This window comes from Lycorma delicatula, chromosome 10 (genome assembly GCF_047948215.1).
Source record: "Lycorma delicatula isolate Av1 chromosome 10, ASM4794821v1, whole genome shotgun sequence".
Classification (NCBI taxonomy): Eukaryota; Metazoa; Arthropoda; class Insecta; order Hemiptera; family Fulgoridae; genus Lycorma; species Lycorma delicatula.
The window spans coordinates 24514017-24536497 of record NC_134464.1 but is presented as its reverse complement, the minus strand read 5'-3'; the positions used below and the strand labels follow the sequence as shown (position 1 = coordinate 24536497).

At 30.0% G+C, this 22481-nt stretch overlaps 1 protein-coding gene and 1 long non-coding RNA gene across 11 annotated transcripts in view; one reads left to right on the top strand and one right to left on the bottom strand.

The window, feature by feature from the left end:
• The window catches only part of LOC142331819 (quinone oxidoreductase-like protein 1), a 45677-nt gene that overhangs the window by 7459 nt on the left and 15737 nt on the right, over positions 1–22481 (bottom strand). For 7 of the 10 annotated variants that reach the window (XR_012758099.1, XR_012758100.1, XR_012758098.1 and 4 more), the window contains exons 6-10: positions 19624–19739; positions 11212–11352; positions 9216–9367; positions 7318–7465; positions 2170–2263 (exon numbers count right to left, since the gene is read on the bottom strand). Coding sequence is in view for 2 of the 10 variants with exons in the window: in XM_075377956.1 (XP_075234071.1) it covers positions 7366–7465; positions 9216–9367; positions 11212–11352; positions 19624–19739 (509 nt within the window). In the remaining 8 variants the exon portion in view is untranslated. Of the gene's footprint in view, positions 1–1141; positions 1712–2169; positions 2264–6582; positions 7466–9215; positions 9368–11211; positions 11353–19623; positions 19740–22481 lie in introns of those variants that run through there. The other 3 variants (XR_012758104.1, XM_075377956.1, XM_075377955.1) reach the window with 3 other exon arrangements.
• LOC142331820 (uncharacterized) lies at positions 1085–22028 on the top strand. The gene is made up of 3 exons (XR_012758106.1): positions 1085–1241; positions 6978–7123; positions 21867–22028. It is a non-coding gene; the product is annotated as an uncharacterized LOC142331820 (long non-coding RNA).

Genomic DNA, 22481 nt, shown 5'->3' with positions numbered 1-22481 from the left:
ATTTCTCATTAAACCTTTTATTTTGCCTGCCTATCAAGTTTTTGTCAACTAGACTGTATATCAAGTCATATTTCTGATGGGGGAGCGTTTAAAAATTTAAAGCAAGAATTTTTTTTGACATATAAGATTGATTGTTACTGAATTATAAGACAAGGCTTATTAATTCTGCTAGTACTATTTTAATACTTCCGTTAGTATTACTTTATATTATGTACTGTATTATATTGCAAATCTGAAGCCCAAATGGTTATTAAACAGACTGGTTGTCATAGAAAAACAATATGTGTAATAATCACCAGCTATTTCATACAGTTTTACTGAACTGGTACTGTTACTGGTGTCCCTTTTGTTCAGTTTTCTTGATAAAGCATAGCTAATAAAAGATTGAAGAATGAGAAACCACTTCATGCTCAATTCTTGTAAGCCTGATATATGTAGATCTTTTATTCTTGAGAATGATTAACTATTTTTGGGAATTAAATACTATTCCAGATCAATTTCCATGACATTTTTGAAAGTGGAAAGAAACAGCACTGCCAAAGAATCATTAATCATAAAATCACATTACACAATTTTGCAGTAAGAGTAATTAGGTGACAACACTGTGAGATCAATACCAGAAATATCAGGTAGGCGCTGCTGAACTAAAAGATGAGCTGCGAAATTTTGGGTCCATAATGTCAGAAGCGTGTCACTAAAGAAGCTTACAGGATCGCTGAAAAAAGCATATGGTACAGAATTCTTCTAAAAAAAGTGTTTTCTGCACCCTTACTCTTAAAGATAAATGGCTGAGCTATTCAAGTGGGAGATTTCTTACCATTTCCTACGGTTCAGACTGGTGCTACAAAGTCATGCATGAGCTTGTGCAAGAGTACAGTAATTGCCTGAAAATAGATGGGCGGAACTATGTGAAGAAATAATAATATGTAGCTACATTTACCTGACATGTAAATAATAATCACTTTTTTGTACCTACTAGTTTTCAATACCTTACTACCTAATTACCTATCAATTAAAAGTAAACAATTTGTCAAAAACAACTTTTTAACAACTTAAATTTTCTCAACTGTTTTTTTTTTTTATTTAGGTGGAGCATATATTACAAATAACAGAACTTTATATCAAAAAATTACATTTTTCAATATTTACACACTTTCATTACCTTAATAAATGACTAGCAATTAAAAAAAAAATTATTTAAATCATATATTTATAATTTATGCTTTTTATTAACTGACTCAGTAAGTATGCAAGTATATACATTAAGTAGTTTAAGAATCTGTAATGAATTACATGAAAGAAATTAAATTAAAATACTATATCAGTTCACTTATCAGTTTCAGTTAAATAAACAACCATGGAAAATAAAAAAATATATTCACAGCAATATGGTTATTGACAACTATAACAATGAGTTCACAGACTGAAATTATGTTTTGAACTATTAATTCATTATTTTTGTATAGTTAGGAATGAAAAGTTTGTTCGTTTTTTCATTCATGTTTTGTGACACTTCTGATGCATCTCTATACATTTTTACCACAATTGTTCAATGAGTGAACAGGAATAATGTAAATTGAGCTATAATGATCATTAGATTCTGTGAGAAATGACAACTGAGTGCTATACAGTGGTGCAAAAGCATTCTTTTATACTCTGTAGAGAAAATATAGACTACTTTTATGTAAATATTATCAAGTGCTTATATTCCCTGAAAAAAAAAACACAGCAACTTTAAAATTACTGCAAGGTACATTTTAAACTAGTTTTAACTAAAAAATTTTTTTATTGAAATATCAATCTGGTGAATCAGAACATGAACTTCAAGGCACCTCTGCAGTAAATGAAATGTTTTGCATTACTAATGTTCACGACAGTTATTATATATTTACTATGTATCTCTGATACCAGGAGATTATCAATTTCCTAATTCAGATAACCCTATTTTACATTTACTTCTTATGAACAAATATATTTTGATCAGTATAATATATGTCTCAAGCTTAACATGGTACATAAATTGTTCAAGTGGTAACAGAACTTTATATAAAAAATTCTCATGATGGGAGAATTTACAAATGACAAGAATGAATTACAAGATCTACATTCCTATATTTAAATATAATTTTACCATCAATAATCAAACAAATAAAAATTTTTATGCTGTACCTATAGAACTGCATTATACTTTTTCCTTGTGTAGCTTACAAATTGTTAATTTTCAAAGTTTAGTTTTTGCACTACTTATATATAGAAGAAACATCTGAAAATTAAAAATGATTTATTATAATAAAATTGTTTGAATTCATTTTTTAGTAATTGAGCATTTTTTAAACAACAAATTTTTAACTAGATCACTCAACAACACCTTATGTTAATTGTGCCCATCCAACAAAATTTGGTAAATACTTTCTGGTCAAATGGTGAGAAATGCAACAGCTTAATCATAACTTGCAATAAAAATATAGATTTACTATATTTGGCCGTTACAATAACCAAAAATTTAAGCAAGTTACTGTAAAAAACAGAAAATCCTGTTTATCAGCATAAATAAATTCAAGAATAAACATTGTTATATTATTAAAAAATTCCCAGTATATGTTTGTTTCCATTGTAGTACATTCATTTTTTTAAATTCATATTATTTTTACCATGTAAATAACTTTTTATAAATTAAATTAAAAATAAATTTATAATATATTTGTTAATACTATGTATTGTACCAAGTGTATATGTATAAACCTGGTACAAAATATGTATACATTTGTATACATATTATATATATATATATATAGACCATCTTTGTACAGTGCAATCCTGTTGAAAACCAATTTTCTTTTAACTGTGAAAAGTAACAAATTTTAGTTTTACAAAATGTTTTCTATCTGTTGTATGACTGTAGGGAGAGTTTTAAATCATAGATCATCTGAAACATGGCTTGTTGGTGAGTAATATAATATACTACATTTCATCATTGTATCTAACCTAGAAAGCACAGGTTATTTTGTTTGTAAGATGTACCTTGGATCAAAACGTCATGTACCACAGATCATTGATCATAGGTACATGATTTTTTTTTTTTTTCTTTTAGGATGTGATGCCATGGAAATAAATCAGCGAATTAAAGAATTCCCATTGATCCTGAGTCAATTAAAAAAAGCTGTAACTGCATAACCAAACAAAAAGATTTTAATAAGAGAGGCCTGCAAAATGTTTAATGTAAAATTTGCTACTCTCAAACGAAATCTCAATGCTTAATCTTAATGCTTTCAAAGCATCTGGTAAAGAAAACTTTGCATAAAAAACAAAGTATGATGTTAGGAAAGCATTTACCAGCAAAGAAAAAATTAAATTAGTGGAATATATTATAAATATTAATAAAATCGCAATGGTATGACAAAAAAAACAGGTACATTGTGTAATGTTATTGGGAATCACATACCCCCCCAATGATGATATTTCCAAGAGTTAATTTCAGAGATTTCACGTTAAAGGGAGCTCCTCCAGGAACAATTGGTGCAGCTAACCCTTCAGGTTGGTTAAATAAAGAGTTATATTTTAAATTTATGGAACACTATAAAACATACAAAAGACAAACCTGTGTTGTTAATTGACAACTATGAGCCCCACCTTGCATTTGAAACTTTGGATTTAGCATCTAAAGCAGGGGTAGTGATTTTGACTTTTCTGTCCCACTGCTTACTATATGCAGTGGGACAGAAAAGTCACCCTTGATCTTTCTGTCTATTTCCCCTTCAAGGCAAACTACAATCAGGGAGTTTAAGCTTGGATAATCAACAATCCTGAGGACAGTTCATGTTTACAGCAGCACAAAAATTGTTAGACAGGCTTTTCCTTGAGCATTTACCACAAGTTATATTACCAGTGGCTTCAGAAAGTCAGAAGGAATAAAGGTAAACGAAAGGTAAAGTCGATAGATGGGTGGAATATATTGAAGAGTTATACGGAGGATATGAATTAGAAAATGGTGTTATAGAGGAAGAAGAGGAAGTTGAGGAGGATGAAATGGGAGAAACAATACTGAGATCTGAATTTAAGAGAGCATTAAAAGATTTAAATGGCAGAAAGGCTCCTGGAATAGACGGAATACCGGTAGAATTACTACGCAGTGCAGATGAGGAAGCGATTGATCGATTATACAAACTGGTGTCTAATATTTATGAAAAAGGGGAATTTCCCTCAATACTTAAAAAAAAGTGTTATAGTCATGATACCAAAGAAAGCAGGGGCAGATAAATGTGAAGAATACAGAACAATTAGTTTAACTAGTCATGCATCAAAAATCTTATCTGGAATTCTATACAGAAGAATTGAGAGGGGAGTGGAAGAAGTGTTAGGAGAAGACCAATTTGGTTTCAGGAAAAGTATAGGGACAAGGGAAGCAATTTTAGGCCTCAGATTAATAGTAGAAGGAAGATTAGAGAAAAACAAACCAACATACTTGGCGTTTATAGACCTAGAAAAGGCATTCGATAACGTAGACTGGAATAAAATGTTCAGCATTTTAAAAAAATTAGGGTTCAAATACAGAGATAGAAGAGCAATTGATAACATGTACAGGAACCAAAACGCAACAGTAATAATTGAAGAACATAAGAAAGAAGCCGTAATAAGAAAGGGAGTCTGACAAGGATGTTCCCTATCTCCGTTACTTTTTAATCTTTACATGGAACTAGCAGTTAATGATGTTAAAGAACAATTTAGATTCGGAGTAGCAGTACAAGGTGATACGATTTGCTGATGATATAGTAATTCTAGCCGAGAGTAAAAAGGATTTAGAAGAAACAATGAACGGCATAGATGAAGTCCTATCCAAGAACTATCGCATGAAAATAAACAAGAACAAAACAAAAGTAATGAAATGTAGTAGAAATAACAAAGATGGACCACAGAATGTGAAAATAGGAGGAGAAAAGATTATGGAGGTAGAAGAATTTTGTTATTTGGGAAGTAGAATTACTAAAGATGGACGAAGCAGGAGCGATATAAAATGCCAAATAGCACAAGCGAAACGAGCCTTCAGTAAGAAATATAATTTGTTTACATCAAAAATTAATTTAAATGTCAGGAAAAGATTTTTGAAAGTGTATGTTTGGAGTGTCGCTTTATATGTCAGTGAAACTTGGACAATCGGAGTATCTGAGAAGAAAAGATTAGAAGCTTTTGAAATGTGGTGCTATAGGAGAATGTTAAAAATCAGATGGGTGGATAAAGTGACAAATGAACAGGTATTGCGGCAAATAGATGAAGAAAGAAGCATTTGGAAAAATATAGTTAAAAGAAGAGACAGACTTATAGGCCACATACTAAGGCATCCTGGAATAGTCGCTTTAATATTGGAAGGACAGGTAGAAGGGAAAAATTGTGTAGGCAGGCCACGTTTGGAGTATGTAAAACAAATTGTTGGGGATGTAGGATGTAGAGGGTATACTGAAATGAAACGACTAGCACTAGATAGGGAATCTTGGAGAGCTGCATCAAACCAGTCAAATGACTGAAGACAAAAAAAAAATTTAGTGTGCCTTTAAAAATTAGGTTCTATTTAAGTTTAAAATATTTTTAATTAAGTTTGTTTAAAGTATTTCAAATTCAAATAACTTGTCCATTTATTCTACAAGAAATCAGGATTATCCTATGAATTTTGTAAAAAAAAATTAATAAAAAACATTCTGTATTTCAAAATAACTTAATTTATTATTTGTTTTTCAATGCTCTTCCTCATTATTCCAGGTATATATATATATATATATATATATACCTAAGAGAAATAGTGGGAAATTTACTGGAAAAAAACGCAACCAACAAAAATAGAATCACAACTTTTACAAAGTTAAAAAAAAATGATTTAACTTTTTTAAAGCTTGAAGACACAATAGAGTAAAAGTTAGCTAAAAGGTTTTTCACAATTTTTCCTGCTTAGGTAGTGTGCAGTAAATGAATATAAAATTCAAAGACAAACATTAACTACACACTCAACATTAATATTAATTATTTTCTCTTCATATTTGTTGTCATAACAATAATCAAATTTAACACTTAAAAACATTTCACTCAGTATAAATAATTCAAAACTCAAAAAAAAGAAACATAAAAATTAGAAGTTAACTCAGCATAATGCAGCAGAAATCAATCTATCTAATTGTTGTAGTATTACAACAAAGCATTCAAATTTTGCTGGGTTGTACTACAGCCAATGAAAACAGATATTTACCACACATTTGCAGGCATAGATGAAGCACATTTACTATAATTACCCAAAATTATTTTATAAAAGTAGCTATTTACTTACCATAAAATTGATAACATAAATTAAACATGTTTTTTATGTAAAATCTTTTTTAAACATATCTAACACATACTGTATGAGAATAAGCTAGTGGTAATCTAGCAGCAATATCAATTTGAGCAATTTTATAATTTAGAAAGAATATTGGTAGTTAATTAAAATTCAATCAATATAAAATTATGCATAGCCTTAATAAACAAATAGATTAATTTAAATTAAACATTATCACAGCAGAGTATAAATGAACTAAATATGCATAATTTTCTAAGATGATATATAATAATACAGTAAAATTTTATTAAAACATATGATATGAAAATATACAAACTATATAATATATTAGTACTCTACTACCTCATAACATAAAACCTGATAACATCAAAATGAATTGACATTACATTAGTACATGGGTTTATTTATTTCTGCATATTTTTGTGTTGAATATATGCCTACGAACAACAAAACATCTTAATTTTGTTCATTACATGTTTTAACAAACAAGAACAGATATTTATGTATTCAACATATTTTTATTATAATTTAATTGTATTTTTTTATTTGATTACCACCAATACAATGATGAAAAATTAAGAATGATCTTAGATTTTTGGAATAAAAGACCTGATTTCACATAGTTGGCACCTCAGTCATTAGTTTGTTTTTTCTGCAGATCTGGATAGAAAATAGCACGCACTCTCAGACATTCCTGCTAGGCAACCAACAACTGACTGAGTTCTAATAAAGAAGCAGCTGCTGCCAAGACAATGACTGATTGATACAATTCTCATAGTACCTATTTGAGGAAAAGAGTTGAAGGTAAGGAAAAGGACATTCTCTGTAAGAACTGTATCTATTGGGTTAATTTACCATTTTGATCAGAACCCAACCCAAAAGCTTTATCACTGTGAATGAATAAGTGATTTCACAAATGTTTTCCTCATAGTCAAGATCATCCTTTTTTTTAATTTATTTTTTATTTAAACATAAAATAGTTATTTAATATTAATAACCTGTTTTAAAGAAAATGAGATCACAGGTATACATGTAAATATTATAGTTCAATTTGTTGTGAACACAATTTTTCCAACATTCAATTCACTAATATCTTGACAAGCTTCTAGCAGCCCATCTGGATTTACAGTATGATGTATATTTGGCCTGAAAATAAAATATAAAAATTAATGTACAACTATTGGAATAATATTTAAACAAAGTACATTTTGGGAAATCTTTATTATTTATTATAATTATATTAGTCACGTAAATCAAGATAATCATTAAGTTTTCCGTACTATATTTCAATTCATGGTTCACCTATTAAATGTATATCTGAAAGCTTTGTCGTGAATATAGTGTGTAATGAATTATTTCTAATCAGCTACAACAGCACACTTAAAGTGTGACAATGAACATCTTAAGTCAACTTTACAAATAAAATTGAAATAAAAATCAATATACAGAATGTTAAATAACACGATATAAGATTGCAATAAAAAGTGGTCTGTATTGTTAATTATGTATAATTTCTGGTACTGTTTCTAGGTACTGTTTCAATCCCGCCAGATTTGTAATTATGAGTTGATAAAGAAAATAAACACACTGTTACAAAAAAGTATGATGTATTGACAATGATTAATAACAAATATCTTATTAACTGCACCAAGCAGAACCGGCAACCAGGATCACAGTTAATATGCGACTAACTACTTGCTCCTCTGAATGCCTCCCACCACTAATAAGACAGTGGTACTATTTTCAACATGCCAGCCACCAAAAAATATATATATATATATTTTTTTTGTTATGCTACAATGATATTAATATTTACTTTGAAACATAACAAAGAAATAAATTAAAATAATAAGGTTAAGACAGTACAATAAAATAATTAAAGGTAAACTATATGATAGTATGTGTCATTGATAATGACAAACATGTTAGATATCAAAATAATAAACACTTGTTAGTTTTGGTTGTGATTTGTTCAAGATGATTAGATTTTTAGATAATGGCAATTGGTCATTTAAGAGTGCCTTGTTTGTTCCGTAATGTCACCACTCGTACAAGATTATCAGATCCTGCATGCGTTTCTTCCATGATACCCATCTTCCAACACAGGGGTGGCATGTGGTCTTCCTTTATTAGAACCACATCTCTGACATTAAGGTTGGCTGGTTGAACGTGATTAGTTTGCTTTTGAAGTAATGCCATACTTATTTATAACAGAGGAATATGCTGATATGGTATTTATTTTGTATGTGTGTAATGGTAATGCTAAACTGCTGCAGTAGAATATGAAATATGTTTTCCAAATCTCAGAATTCCAGATCCCAAGATGCAGATACAGCTCTGGGACCTACTTTATTTGATTTTTCAGGTCAGAAACCATCAGAAATTACTAATTCTGACCCTTAATTAATGTTCTAAAAATTTCAGTATGATTTCATTTCACCAGGGTAACTTAAATCTGAGCAAAGTCTTTCACAAGTTATAACTCACAAATGAAACAGTTCAGGACATATGTTTTTGTGAACTTTTCCCATTATGTTCATGAGTAAAATACATTATGAAAGTTCCAGGAGAACTTCATGATACATCATGTATATAAATTAAGTTAAGAAAAAGCTTAAATCACCCTAACAGTAAGACCTCTGATGGTGAAAAATAAGTTACATCACAGCTTATTTAAAAATAATAAACAATGATAGTTAAAATTTAGAAACTTTACAAATATTTTATTGCACATACTATATAAAACAACTTAAGTCAGACAAAGCTATAAAAGATAAGGTCTGTAGCACAAAATATATTCCACAAATATATGTGACAGACTAAGTAAATAACAATAAATATCAGCATCCTAAAGTAAATCATAAAATTAAAGAAGTATATATTTTTTTATAATTACCTCAAAATATAAGTAGATATTTTTTCAACAAGGTCCATTAATATGTGCTGATATTTTCCTTGAAAACTACCAGATATCAGCCAAGCTTGGTCCATCAAAAAACCCAATGTACCACAACGTAGTGATAACTGTTGTGAATGAGGCGGATCAAGCTATAAATGAACAGGAAAAATGAAATTAAAAAAAAAAAACATATTATAAAAAAGATAAAAACTGCAATTTGTTAACAAACTTTTATGATTTACTTTTAATAATTATGATTTTTGGTTGATTATCTATATCAATGTTATTATTCTTTTATTACTGCAGATAATCATAAATCATAATTATTAAAAGTGAATCATACGAGTTTGTAAAAATATCCTAACATAACATGGATAATAATGGCTCTGGAAGGCAGTCAGTACACTGATTTCTAAAAATACAATGCTCTTGCGTTCATTCCTGGTAAGGGTCCACCAGTTTATCACCTACCACTTCATCTATCTCTTTTATTAAAATACAAGAAAAAACATGTCTCAGGAAATTATAATAAAAACCTTTGTGCTAATTAATTGTTTTATTCTACATAGTTTTTCTTTATGTTCATCCTGAGCAATATATATATTTTTTTAAATCAATTCTTTTACAAATTATACTCCTCTGTACTATATATAAATATATTTATTTTATTAGATCAACCAAAGTACAGAATAAATAAAGTAGGATGACTTACCTTATTCCACCATATATGTAGGAGCACTTTTTCGATTTACTTGCATCATCAGCTGCACTATATATTCATCTCAAATTACATTACAAACTTCATAAAATATAATAGCAAATCATGCATTTATTTATTTTATTTAAAATTTAAAACCTTTAATAATTTTATTCAGTTAAATTAAAACAATATTTAAAAATATGAAAAATTAATTAAAATTAAAATAAAATAAAATAAAAATAATTTTAAGTAAAGCAATTATGCATGTTGTTTATTAACTGAACTTACTTTACTATAATAATTAAAATATATTAAATATTGTTTTAATTTAACTGAATAAAAGTTTAAAATAAAAAGATAAAGATTTTAAAATTTAAATAAAATAAATAAATACATGATATGTTATTATATTTTAATTTGTAATGTAATTTGAGATGAATAATATAATGCAGCTGATGATGCAAGTAAATCGTGAAAGCACTCCTGCATATGTAGTGGAATAAGGTAAATCATCCTACTTTATTTATTCTATAATCTGGTTGATCTAATAAAAAAATTGTATATATATATATATAATATTATATTACATTATTATATAGTAATATATATTTTTTCTTCCATTTAAACAACTGATTAAAAATTGTGATAATAGAATTATTTTTTTATTTTTAAATATTTTATTATTAGTTTTTTCTGAGGTATTTCTTTAGTATATGCAAACTAACATGCCTGCATGTAAACTTAGGTTTAAATAAATAAAAACTACTCTTAAACTAGTTCATTATATTCCAGAAGAAAACATTTTTTAAAGAAGATATTCAGTATAAAAACAATACAGACGATTGATAATGTGGACTGTAATAATTGAAAATTAAAGAATTTTACACAAAAATCTGTTTTTTTTACTTGTTCTTGTCTAACATGGAACTTCCATTTGAAATTATTTTTTAGGAAACTGAAAAACCAGAATTAAAAATTGTTCACTTAGGAAATAAAAGCAAATGTAAATTCTATGAAGGTCCATCTTAAAAAAAGATAACGGATTCAGAAAAGGTGGCACAAAGCACCTACTTTTGAATCCAAGAGCCACTGTTTAAAATTTGTAACCGATTTATGAAATAGCTTAACATGAATTGCCCTACAGCACTCTGTATTCCGAGAATTATGTGACAATGTGGCTATCGCATATCTGCATCCCTTCAGGGCTACAGCTGTTGGTTTGCAGAATAGTTTTTAACTTTTTCTTTATATACTTTACACAATAACATTATACTGAATTATAATTAAACATACCTGCATATTAGGATTGGTAGTAATCCAATGTCCACCAACAGCCAGGCAAGAGATTATTTCATGATTAGTCAACATATTAGAAGTATCATCATCTACCTTACCACCAGTCATATTAATATCATCTGTTAATATATTTTTCATCTACAAAACACAAAAAATAAAAATGATTGAATTCAGTGTAATACCAAACTAATAAAAATTAATAACAAAATACATCAGCTTGTAGGTCCATAAGTCTGTTAAAATATAAGTACTCCATTTATCTAAATCCTAGCCATTTTGAGAATCTGAAAAATTATATTATAATACACAGTGCAGTATATTTTAATTATAAAGTATAAAAAAATATACAGCAAAATGAACTAAAGTAATGAAAATAAATTTCAGAAATTATTCTTATAAATCATTATTACAATAATAAATATAATATACGCTTAAATATTTTAAAACTTTTAATATAATATTTTTTTAAGTGAATGTAAAATATCTTACTTCAGAGTACTAAAACAATTAAAATAAATAAACATAAGATGTTTAACGTACACTGACTGAAACCAGTGTTAGAAGTCGACTCAATAATATAACGTGCACCACATGAAAACAAATCAATGGTCATAGTATACATAACAAATAACAATTGTAAAATCATGTATTTTATAATTCAACTTTATGACAGAATTATAATTTCAAAATCCATTGTTAAATAATTAACATAAGCTATAAGGTAAAGCGAAAAAATGTAAATTTTACTTTTTATTTTATATAAATGTAACATTTTCAATTACAATATGTCATTATAAATTTAAATTTTAACAGTTTTAAATCTTACTTCACAGGTACAAGTAATAAATCTGATTATAGCAGCAGGATGTGACATATGCAAGAAATTTAAATTATATTCTATAGATATAAATATATCAGATGTTTGCTTGTAGTCATAACAAATTGTTATCTGAATAAAGTTTAGAGAATTTGTTTGACACCTAAGTAGTTATTTGAGAAAATAATCCGAGGTTAGAAACTAATATTCATTTCTCAAAAATTAAACCGTAATAAGTCTAATTCACACCCCAAAATGACATTTTTGGGAGTGCAAAAAGAACACTTGTACTCCCATTGCTATGCTTATTAGGAAAAATGAGGAGTGGAGTGGTTTCATGTGCCATCACTGAGCCAAATATACAATTGCATATCAGCATACTCAACCCAATGACATTCAGTTCTATAAGTGACATCTTCTCTCTCTCTTCACAACAAAAATTTGCTGTGTAGACAAAATAATTATTACTAGTGAAAATAACTCACAGCAATAAAAAAAAAAAATTAAGAGAGATAGTTCAAAGCAATAAGTTCTAACCATTTTTATTGTAAAAGAAAGTATGAATTAACTGTTTCAACTCAGCAAGCTTTTTTTAATAAATGAAAAATTATATCATTCAACTTACAAATATCCACAGAATCAATGAGTCACAGAATTATCACTTTCTTTTCGCAGAATTTAAACATGGCAATAATTATTTAACTTTCAGCCACAAGAATCCCACTAAGTAGACCATGATAACAAACATTTACTTGTCAGTTATATACAATTTTTCAGCAGTTTTACTTAAAACCATTTTAAATTTTTTATCTATATTCAGTTATTGGTTACTGCTGCAAAATCTCAACTAAACTGGTTTCCTTAAACTGTCAACTCATGAATGACATGATATAAAAAAAAATTTAGCCTAAAACTGGATCAACCAACATGACTTAAAATGTAATGCTGTTATTCAAAGCTTCTTTGCTAATTATTACCAAATTTTTTACTGAAAATTCTGGTTTTTCTATATTTCTGTGAAATAAAAATTGACTGAGATATTACCGTTAGAAGTTTGCATTTGAGTGTGAAGACCACCTTCCCCAAGCCCTTTAAACTCAAAAATTTCATAAACTAAGGGCTCAAGGAATTTGAACTTTATATGACTTGTAACCCTTGAAATTCCCTGCAAAATGTTTTATTGAATGTTTTATTGAACAATTGGATAACTTAAAAATGAAGGAAGTTGTTGAAAAACCAATTGCATTTTTAGAAGCTGGGAGATACTGCACAATATTATTGTACAAAACTGCTAGAGGTACAGTTAAATAAATTGAGCCGTGTCGAAGACTTCTCAGCATTTCTCGAGCAGCGAGCAGATGTGCTATGAGTCCTTCATTAAAGCTACCACTAAAAACAGTGCTGTTAAATTATCTTCCTTGGTTCCTATAATCGATGCTCTGAATGAGCACTTTAAGATAGTCTATTTCCAAACCCAGGTGTGACTTGGAAACAAAAACATTTGTCCAACTGACTGGGAATGGATGAATAATGAAGGCTCTTTACTACCAATTAAAACGCCTGCACCGGAAGAACTGCTCCAAATGATATTTTGCAATTGCAAAAAAGGATACAGTGCTACTTGTGGCTGTAGAAAAGTTGGACTTTTTTGTAACCATACATGTGGAACATGCTCCAGTGACAATAGTCAAAATTTTCCTACAATTATTGACCAAGAGGAGGAAGTCAACAGTGATGACAGTTCTTGTGATGATCCATAGAGTTACAGTAATAAAACGTGCTATTATAATGAACATAAAATTTTTATTTCTCTCCTTTACTCATTTTATAATTTTAGTTTTTAATTTTAAGTAAACATGACTGTTAATTTTAATCAAAAGACTGGATTGTAAGGTTTGGGTCGGTGCAATGAATTACAAATTACATTAACAACTGTAAAAAGTTTATAATTCATTATAAATACACTATTAAAACATTTTAAGCTGTTGAAAACTAATTTTTTTTTTCGTCATTAGGGTAGATTCTAAAGGTTACAATGTTGTAACATCATAAATTATGTTTCAGAATACGGAACGTTTATTCTACACATTTAAATGATTTTGAGCTACAAAAGACTTACATCTATAATTTTCACAATGATTGAAAAGTTGCAATAAATCATAAATTATATTATAAACAGTAAAGAGATTTTAATTCATTATAAATGCACCATAATAAAACATTTCAAACTAATTTGAAAACTAATTTTTTGAACTTGTTGAACTAACTTGTTGAAAACTAATTTTTTTTAAATTTCATCATAAGGGATTAAACATAGTACAACATCGGAAATTATATTCCACAATATAAAAGAATGTTTATTCCTACATATTTAAACATAATTTCAATCTATGAAACGTTTAAATCTATGGTTTTTGAATTTTTGTTTAACAAGGGGTAGTTTCCACCTCCAAAAAACAAAAAAAAACACATCAAGAACACATAATTTTTGAAGCAGATGGTTAGATAAGCTTAATTACAAATTTTCATGAAAATCGATGTACTCTGAAAGAATTCTGAGGTAATACTTTATTTTTACCGTCAAACACTGGACTAAAACAGAATTGGACTTTGGTTTTACAATAGCAAATGTTTTAGGCACACAGTTAAATAAGCCACACATCAATAATGAGACACTAGTGCCACAGTGCCAACTAAAATTATATTCTTGAATATCCATTTGTTTACAATTTAATCTTTTACATTTTCCATTTTAAAAAGTATAAATATGTTAGATTCTATAACCTTTTTCAAGATAATAAGCATTCCATGACAGGCATACTACGGAAAGTATGCCTGTCATGGAATGCAGAGTCCCCGGTCCGGAAAGAGATGGCTCATCCTCTCGGGGATCTGCTATATGTGTTGCCGGTATGGGCGGGGGCACTGGTGAGGGTGAGGAATGAGAGGCTCCTCTCCTCACTCCAGAGAAGGGCAGAGATCAAGGTGGCCTCTGTGTATCGTACGATTTCAGGCGATGTGGTAGAGGTCATCGCCAGGGTCCCCCACCGATTCGTCTGAGGGCAACACAGCTAACCAGAAGGTACGATGGGATGACGAAGGCTGAGACGTGGGGAATTCTGTTGGAGGAGTGGCAGACCAGGTGGAATGCCACCACTAAGAGCCCCTGGACGAAGAGACTAATCCCATGGATTGGGCCGTAGATTCGGAGAGGGCATGGGGAGGTGAGTTACTATCTCACCCAGTTCCTCTCTGGCCATGGGAACTTCATGGCTTACCTACATTGGTTCAGAAGAAGAGCCTCCCTGGCGTGTGCATATTATAAGCAAGTAAACACACCAGAGCACATGTTTTTTAACTGTGCTCAGTGGGAAAGTCTGGGGTTTATTAAAGTTAAGTTGAGTTTACTAAGGGAACTAGGACTAAATTTTGTTGTTGCGATCAACATGTTTGGTGGAATGTTATGTTATTTTGCCTCAAACTACGAGACATTCACAGAATTGGCTCATAGTAAGTAGAACTAGGCGCAGGGTTCGCGTTTCTGCGAGCTTGGTTAGCTAGTTCAGAGGGAAACGATGTAGGACATTCAAAATGTCTGGACGAGGCCCTCAGCAAAGGCAATAAGATGAGTTATTAAATCACCAATGCAAATGTCTACCGAGGCATTTACATCAATGACATCCCAACGAGGCCAGGCTTATTACTATGAGATTTAAAAAGTCAGAGGGCAATAGACATCTCCCGTTAAAGCACAACGGGACAAGGAACAGGGGGGGTGACTGGAACGTTACTAGGCGGGTGTCTTCGACTACGGGGTTGGGATGTGCTCGGTGGGATCACGTCAGGGTGTAGATGAGACTGGCATGGTTCACCCCAGATAACATCGTGGGATACATGTTCCTAGGCAGGAGGAAATGGAATGCTGTGGAGAAAATGGTCGGCAGAATTCTGGGTACAAAGGAAGAGGAAGGCAGTCTCGGGGAGGTGGCTCTACGAGGCTAGGAACAGGACTTGATGAGGAATGCTTGCTTTGAGGAAGTAATGGCCATGCGATGCTTGACAACGCCGCGATCAAGGGGATTTTTATTTATTTATTTATATATATTTTTTTTATTACTTTGTTTTACAGAAGAAGTAGGATGAGGTGCACTCATGTATGTGTGACGGAACGTTATAATTTTAAAAAAAATAGGGTCGAAGCATGATGACGTGCAGGGTTAGGGAGGTAGTCTTTTTGCCTAGGGTGTTCGGGCCGCCCACAATCAAGAGTGGAGGGGTCGGGACTTCCCAGTGATGTCATAAAGAACCTCAACCTATGAGTGGGTCACGAAGTGAAGGATGTGCAAAACGTACTTCTGGAACTGTTAGATTAGGAACAGGATGGGTAGTTCCTTAGCGGAAGGGCATAGCAGCTATCCAGAAGAGGAATGTCTGTGTGTCCTAGTGAAGTTCGGAAGATCCTGTGGGAAAGCCCCAGAAGGTGGCTAGCTAGGGCGGACAGAGACTGCTGCCACAACACTCCAAGGTGACTGTGTTTTGCTTATCGACAAGGACCGGTTGCCTTGGGGGTGTTTAAAAAGAAAAAAAAACATAAAATAATACTACAGAAAGTGAAAGCGAAGCCAAGCCCACTAAAATGCAGATGGTATTCAGCCTTATTTATAAGTGATATTTTCTCTTGTTTACCACATGAATTGAATGTATATTGAACACAGTTACTCTCAAAGAAATTTGATTAGAACCATTTGTATCTCATAACGTTTAATATCAAAGATATTTACATACTTTTATAAAATGAAATTTTTCTATTAAATTAATTCATCAACATTGAATTTTCTATCATCTGAATGAGCACTAGTTCCAATCAATTTTGACAAAACTGAAAAAGGGTTGTGAACAAACTCTTTGCGTTTACAAAGTTTGTAAAGGAGGTAGCTGAAATGTAATGCATACTGGAACATATGAGTGAAAAAAAGTCACACAAAGTGAAAAGGTGCTGCCATCTTGAAGTTTCATTTCCCTATTACTAATTTTCTAAAACTTGTTGTCCCATGCGATTCATTTTCTGTCAATCGCCATTGTTGGAGTCAATACAGTTACTGTGTACACACATCTAAAATAACATGCAGTGATTCAATTTTTAACTGCAGAAAAAGTAAACGCTAGTGATATTCATCTTTGTCTAAAAGCCATTTATACTAATGAAACTATTAATCAAAGTTCTGTGAGTAGGTGAGCAATAATACTTTGTGCATCTGATGCTGATAAAGTGAATACTGAGGATGATTACTCTCATAGTAGTCACAAAGTGATGAATTGATTCAAAATTACTGTTGCATCATACAACAATGCACTGTTACCAGATTAGGCATACTGTAACAACTAACAGGATACATATTACTGCACAACTGACTACCATAAAATTTGTTCCCAATGGGTGCCATGCAAACTCACAGAAAAGAACAAACAATAAAAGGAATGTTTGAACCAATCATCGTGATTAGGGAGATAACTTCTTTTACAATACTGTGATGGGAGACAAAACTTGGATGTACAATTATGACCGACAAGAAAAACAGCAGAAAATGGAATACCAGTACTATGGTTTGCTAAAATTAAAAAATTCATAAAAACCATCTGAAAAAAGAATTCACTTTTGTTCTAGGATTTCAAACAGATGTATGTGACTACCTGGAAGCTGAGTCGATGTAAACTCTATATGATAAATGCAGTGTTAAAACATCTTAAAAGATATATGTATTATGTCTGTCTACAAAGCCAACTATTCTACAACATGAGAATGCTTAGCCAGACACATAACATATGGAAAGGCTTTTGTGAAGTTGAAATTTGAATCAATTCCCCTATATTCACCAGTTTTTCACTTCTCTTCACAATTAAAGATTGATATTAAGACCTCACTGCAGGATGCAGTGAGGTCATGGATCAATAAAAGACTGACAGTTTTCATGAAAAAATTGGTTCACCACTGGGAGAGATGTGCAGCTGAAAATGGTAATTACATGGAAAAATAAATGTAAGTTTTTGTAACAAATAAAATGTATTTTTATGCAATATTTGTTTCATTATGAGCAACTGAACATTACATTTAAGTTTATTTTAGGTAATATAATATTATGCCTTTCTATGCTATAAATATATGTAGTATAAAAACTAGTGAGCAGATTTATTCTTTATCAATTCAATGTATAAAAATAATTAGTTTTAAAATCTTTGAAATGAAACTTTGATATACCACCATAAAAAATGACAAAAAAAGGGTAAAAACTGCATAAAAAATATTTTCAAACAAAAGAAGTGAACATGATAGATACAATCAACAATAACATATTTTACAGTTTCCATAACTGCCAGGGGAATGCAGTAAGAAGGCCACGCATAGCTGGTCATAAGGCAAACAGCTCTCTTGAATTTACGCTACTAACCTAAGCCTAATGTGTAAATTGTTGACTACCATTACAAAAACTTCCTACACAAAAAAAAAAATAAAGCCATTTAACTGAGATTGTAAGTTACAATAATCAGGACATACATGGAACCCCACCATGAATTACAATTTTCATAGGGTCAGGAGATACTGTGCCCAATAAGCAAGTGAATGAGTAAATGAGCTAGTGGTTAAATTTTAGATTATTTTAAGTCAAACCTCTTTTTAAACCAAAGAAATCATTACAGAAATTTTTGGCTTTCTATTTTAATAACTATCCTCTGAATAATAACTACATTAAATTTATGCACTCTAATCAATAAGGTACAAATGTAGAAATTTTATAGTCACGGGTTGAGTTACATATCACTTGGGTTTTTAGTAGTAGAGTTTGTTTATTCTTTTGAAGGTACTTAAGATCAAGTAGAACCCCATAAAAAACCTTTTTTATTGCTTTTTTGCAAAACCTTTTGTTTTTTAACCTCCGGGATCACCATTAGGTATTGCTTCAGAGGATGAGATGAATGACAATTTTTGTAGCGTGTGAAAATCCCATGCCTGACCAGGATTTGAACCTGGGACCCCCAGATGAAAGGCCAAGATGCTACCACTTGCACCACAGAGGCTTGCACAAAACCTTAGTTTTTCCTAAGTTTTATCCTTCAATCTCTTTTGCTTTCTTGTTAAAATCTGCTGTGATTTTTCAGAGAATCATAAAACATTAATTTCATGAAACCATTTATGTATATTTTATCATAAAGAAAAACTAACAATCTTCATCTTCTAACAATTCTATAGTTAATAAACGAAAATAAGTTCTTATAAGAGAGAACTAGAATAAAATACATACATACACATCTAAAAAAAAAGATATTTGTTTAAAAAATAAAATTAAAATAAATACAACTGTACACTTAAATTCAATTTCATGTATTACAAAAAGTTATAATTCTGTACAAAACTCTGTAGCCAATCAACAAAACTAAATGCAATAGTATATTAAATAACAATTAATTTAATAATAGTATACTAAAGCAGTTCTATTAAAAAACTCAACTTCTTTTTAAGTACTTTTTTTACAATAAGAAAATTAATTAATAAATAAGTTATGCAGTAACTGTTTAATAAAAAAAAATCTACTCACTTGTGAAGGAATTGTAGTTCTTTGATCGATAATAATATCAAAACCGAGGTTTGCAGTTTGTTTCAGACATGCAGCCTTCAGTTCTGATCTCTGCTCAACAATATCTACCAATTGCTCTAAAATAAATAAATAAATACATATAACGTAGCACTATTGCAGCTATAAATAAAGTGAATGAATTACACTAATCAGTTAAACAGATATAACTGATTATTAAACAGCTTAAGCTTCAAATAGCTTTTAAGTAAATTTCACATACCAACTTGAACATAACTCATAAAAATCAACAGCTGAATGTATGAATAATCTAAATTACAATCATGTGATTAATGTTTGTGTGTTAGGTTAAACTGAATTTATAATATCTATTTAATTTTTTAATTATTATTGTGTATAGGTTATTTACTATATTGATAATTTTGTTTGGAATAATATTTATGTAACTGACTTTTATTATTTTATTCAACAGATGTATTTTAAACAAAAACCTGACAACATGATTCTAATTTATTTATATGGTTTTCAATCTTGGTATAGTCTTCATCTAAAGGATTTTTATATTAGTTATCAGTACAGAAATTTTCATTAAAATTAACTCTGGATTTACAAGTAAAATTTAAATTATCCATTAAAAAGGCATTTAACACAAAAATAATGGAAAAGTTCAATTTGTTTTTGCCATACAGTTCATTTAGGGTTTTCACATATGTTTTACAAATTTTTTAATTTTGATGAAAATTTAAAATATTTGATCAATTCAGCATTTTTTATTATTTTTAAAAAACTATTTATTTCCTTTTAGTAATTGTAGGTTAATACTCTATTACTGCCCCTTTTAACTAATAATTTTTAGCTTGTGAAAATGCCTAGCCTAACCACGATTCAGACCAAGAAATCTTCCCTCTTAGGAGTTAAATTTTTATTTGTTTTAATGAAATAATCGTTGATTTAATAGTAAAGTATGCAGTTTCAGAATTTTTAGAATGAAACTATTAACAAATGCAGAAATCAATTCAACTTATACTTCCTGTTATCAATTGTAAAATGTAATCGATTTGATGTAGAATTTTAAAATTATATCTGGATGAGTGAAAATAAAGTTACAAAGATGTATTCATAACAAGTCAATACCAACATTTGTTTGATAAGCACAGTTGTCCTTTTCTGCCACATAAATTTTACTGTTAATTTTAATGTGTTTAGTGAGTGTTCAATAAATGAAAGCATTATTTTTGCATATTATGAAGTCATCGCTCTTTCTGGACCATTTGACCAGAAGTTACGAGGATTGTCTGAAAAGTTTTGGGCCTTAACATGAAGATGGCAGCACTCGTTAACAAAAGTTAGGGAATGTATTCACGCATGCGTTGAAAGGTACTAACTAAAATTTCAGCAATTTTGGTCACTCAGTTGAATTTTGATAATTGTTTGAGTAAGTCATTGTGAGTGTTTTTGTGAAAATGGAAAAAATCAAATATCATGCCGTGATTAAATGATTTAAATTTGAAAGGCAATACGCCTATGCAAATTAAAACAGAGTTAGACGCTGTTTATGGGGACTCTGTTCAATCATTTGCCATCATGAAAAAATGGGCAGCTGAATTTAAACATGGTTGTACCAGTTTGGTTGATGATGAGCATTCAGGACAACCACAACCTGCAACCACCATCATCAAAAAAGTTCAACATGTGGTACTGGATGACCAACGAATTAAGATTGGAGAGATAGCAGAGGCTATGGGCATATCGAAAGAATGTTTTTGTCATATATTAACTAAAGAATTGGATATGCATAAGCTATCTGCACATTGGGTGCAAATGCGGCACCCAATGCCGCATTTGCTCACATTGGACCAAAAACGCATTTGAATAAACATTTCCAAGGCCCTGCTGGAGCAGTTTAAGCAAAACGAGTCAGATTTTTTTTATAGATTCATAACTATAATTATTTCTTATTTAAGAACATTCAATAAAGCAGTAATAAAAAAAATTACATTCAAACATACTAAACAACTTTTCTTTTATGCAGTAAAAAATACATATTGAAGAAAAAGAAATATTTTTAAACGTTATCATAATAATTCAACCATAATTTTTAATTTTAAAATATTTATTTCGAAAGTTTAATTTTTAAAATTTTTTAGTTATACAGTATTTACACTTTTCAAGAAATAAAGTATTACATAAGGGCACAGCATTTATTTATAACATGTGACTGTCTATTATTTATATATTTTTTTAAGTTTCAGGAAAGCTATATGAAGCAAGCAAACTGAAGAGTTGTTAAGAAGCAGTTTTTATAGTTTTCAGAAATCAACTAAATGACTGTATTCAAAGTCAGGAGATCACTTTAAAAAACAAATCTTTGTAGTTTATAAAACAAAGTGAAATTTAATAAATTGCATAGAACCATTTTATTTTAGATAAAATTGTTTTATTTCTATTATACCGAATTTCCTCAAGAAATCACTATGAAAAAAGTCACATTCTACTGCCATACCCTATACATTATATACCCAAATTATTGTCTAAATGTAATAAATAATATATTTATTTTAGAAAAATTTAATTTCTAATCATCCAGTCTTTTACATATGAAATGTGATTAAAAAGTATCCAACCTTGGCTCAAAAAAACAATTAATACTTGACCATAAAGCAAAGTAGGCTCCTTTCAAAGTAGGCTCCTTTGATACAACACACTACCTCAGAAATGTTTCCATTGTTGAAAGCATTTTTCAAAGTAAATTTATTGAACACCATAAATTCTTTTATCACATTTCTTCTGACCTCTTCTCTGTCTTTCATTTAAGCAAAATTTTAAGGTTTTAGGGAAAATTAAAAAATCACAGGGAGCCT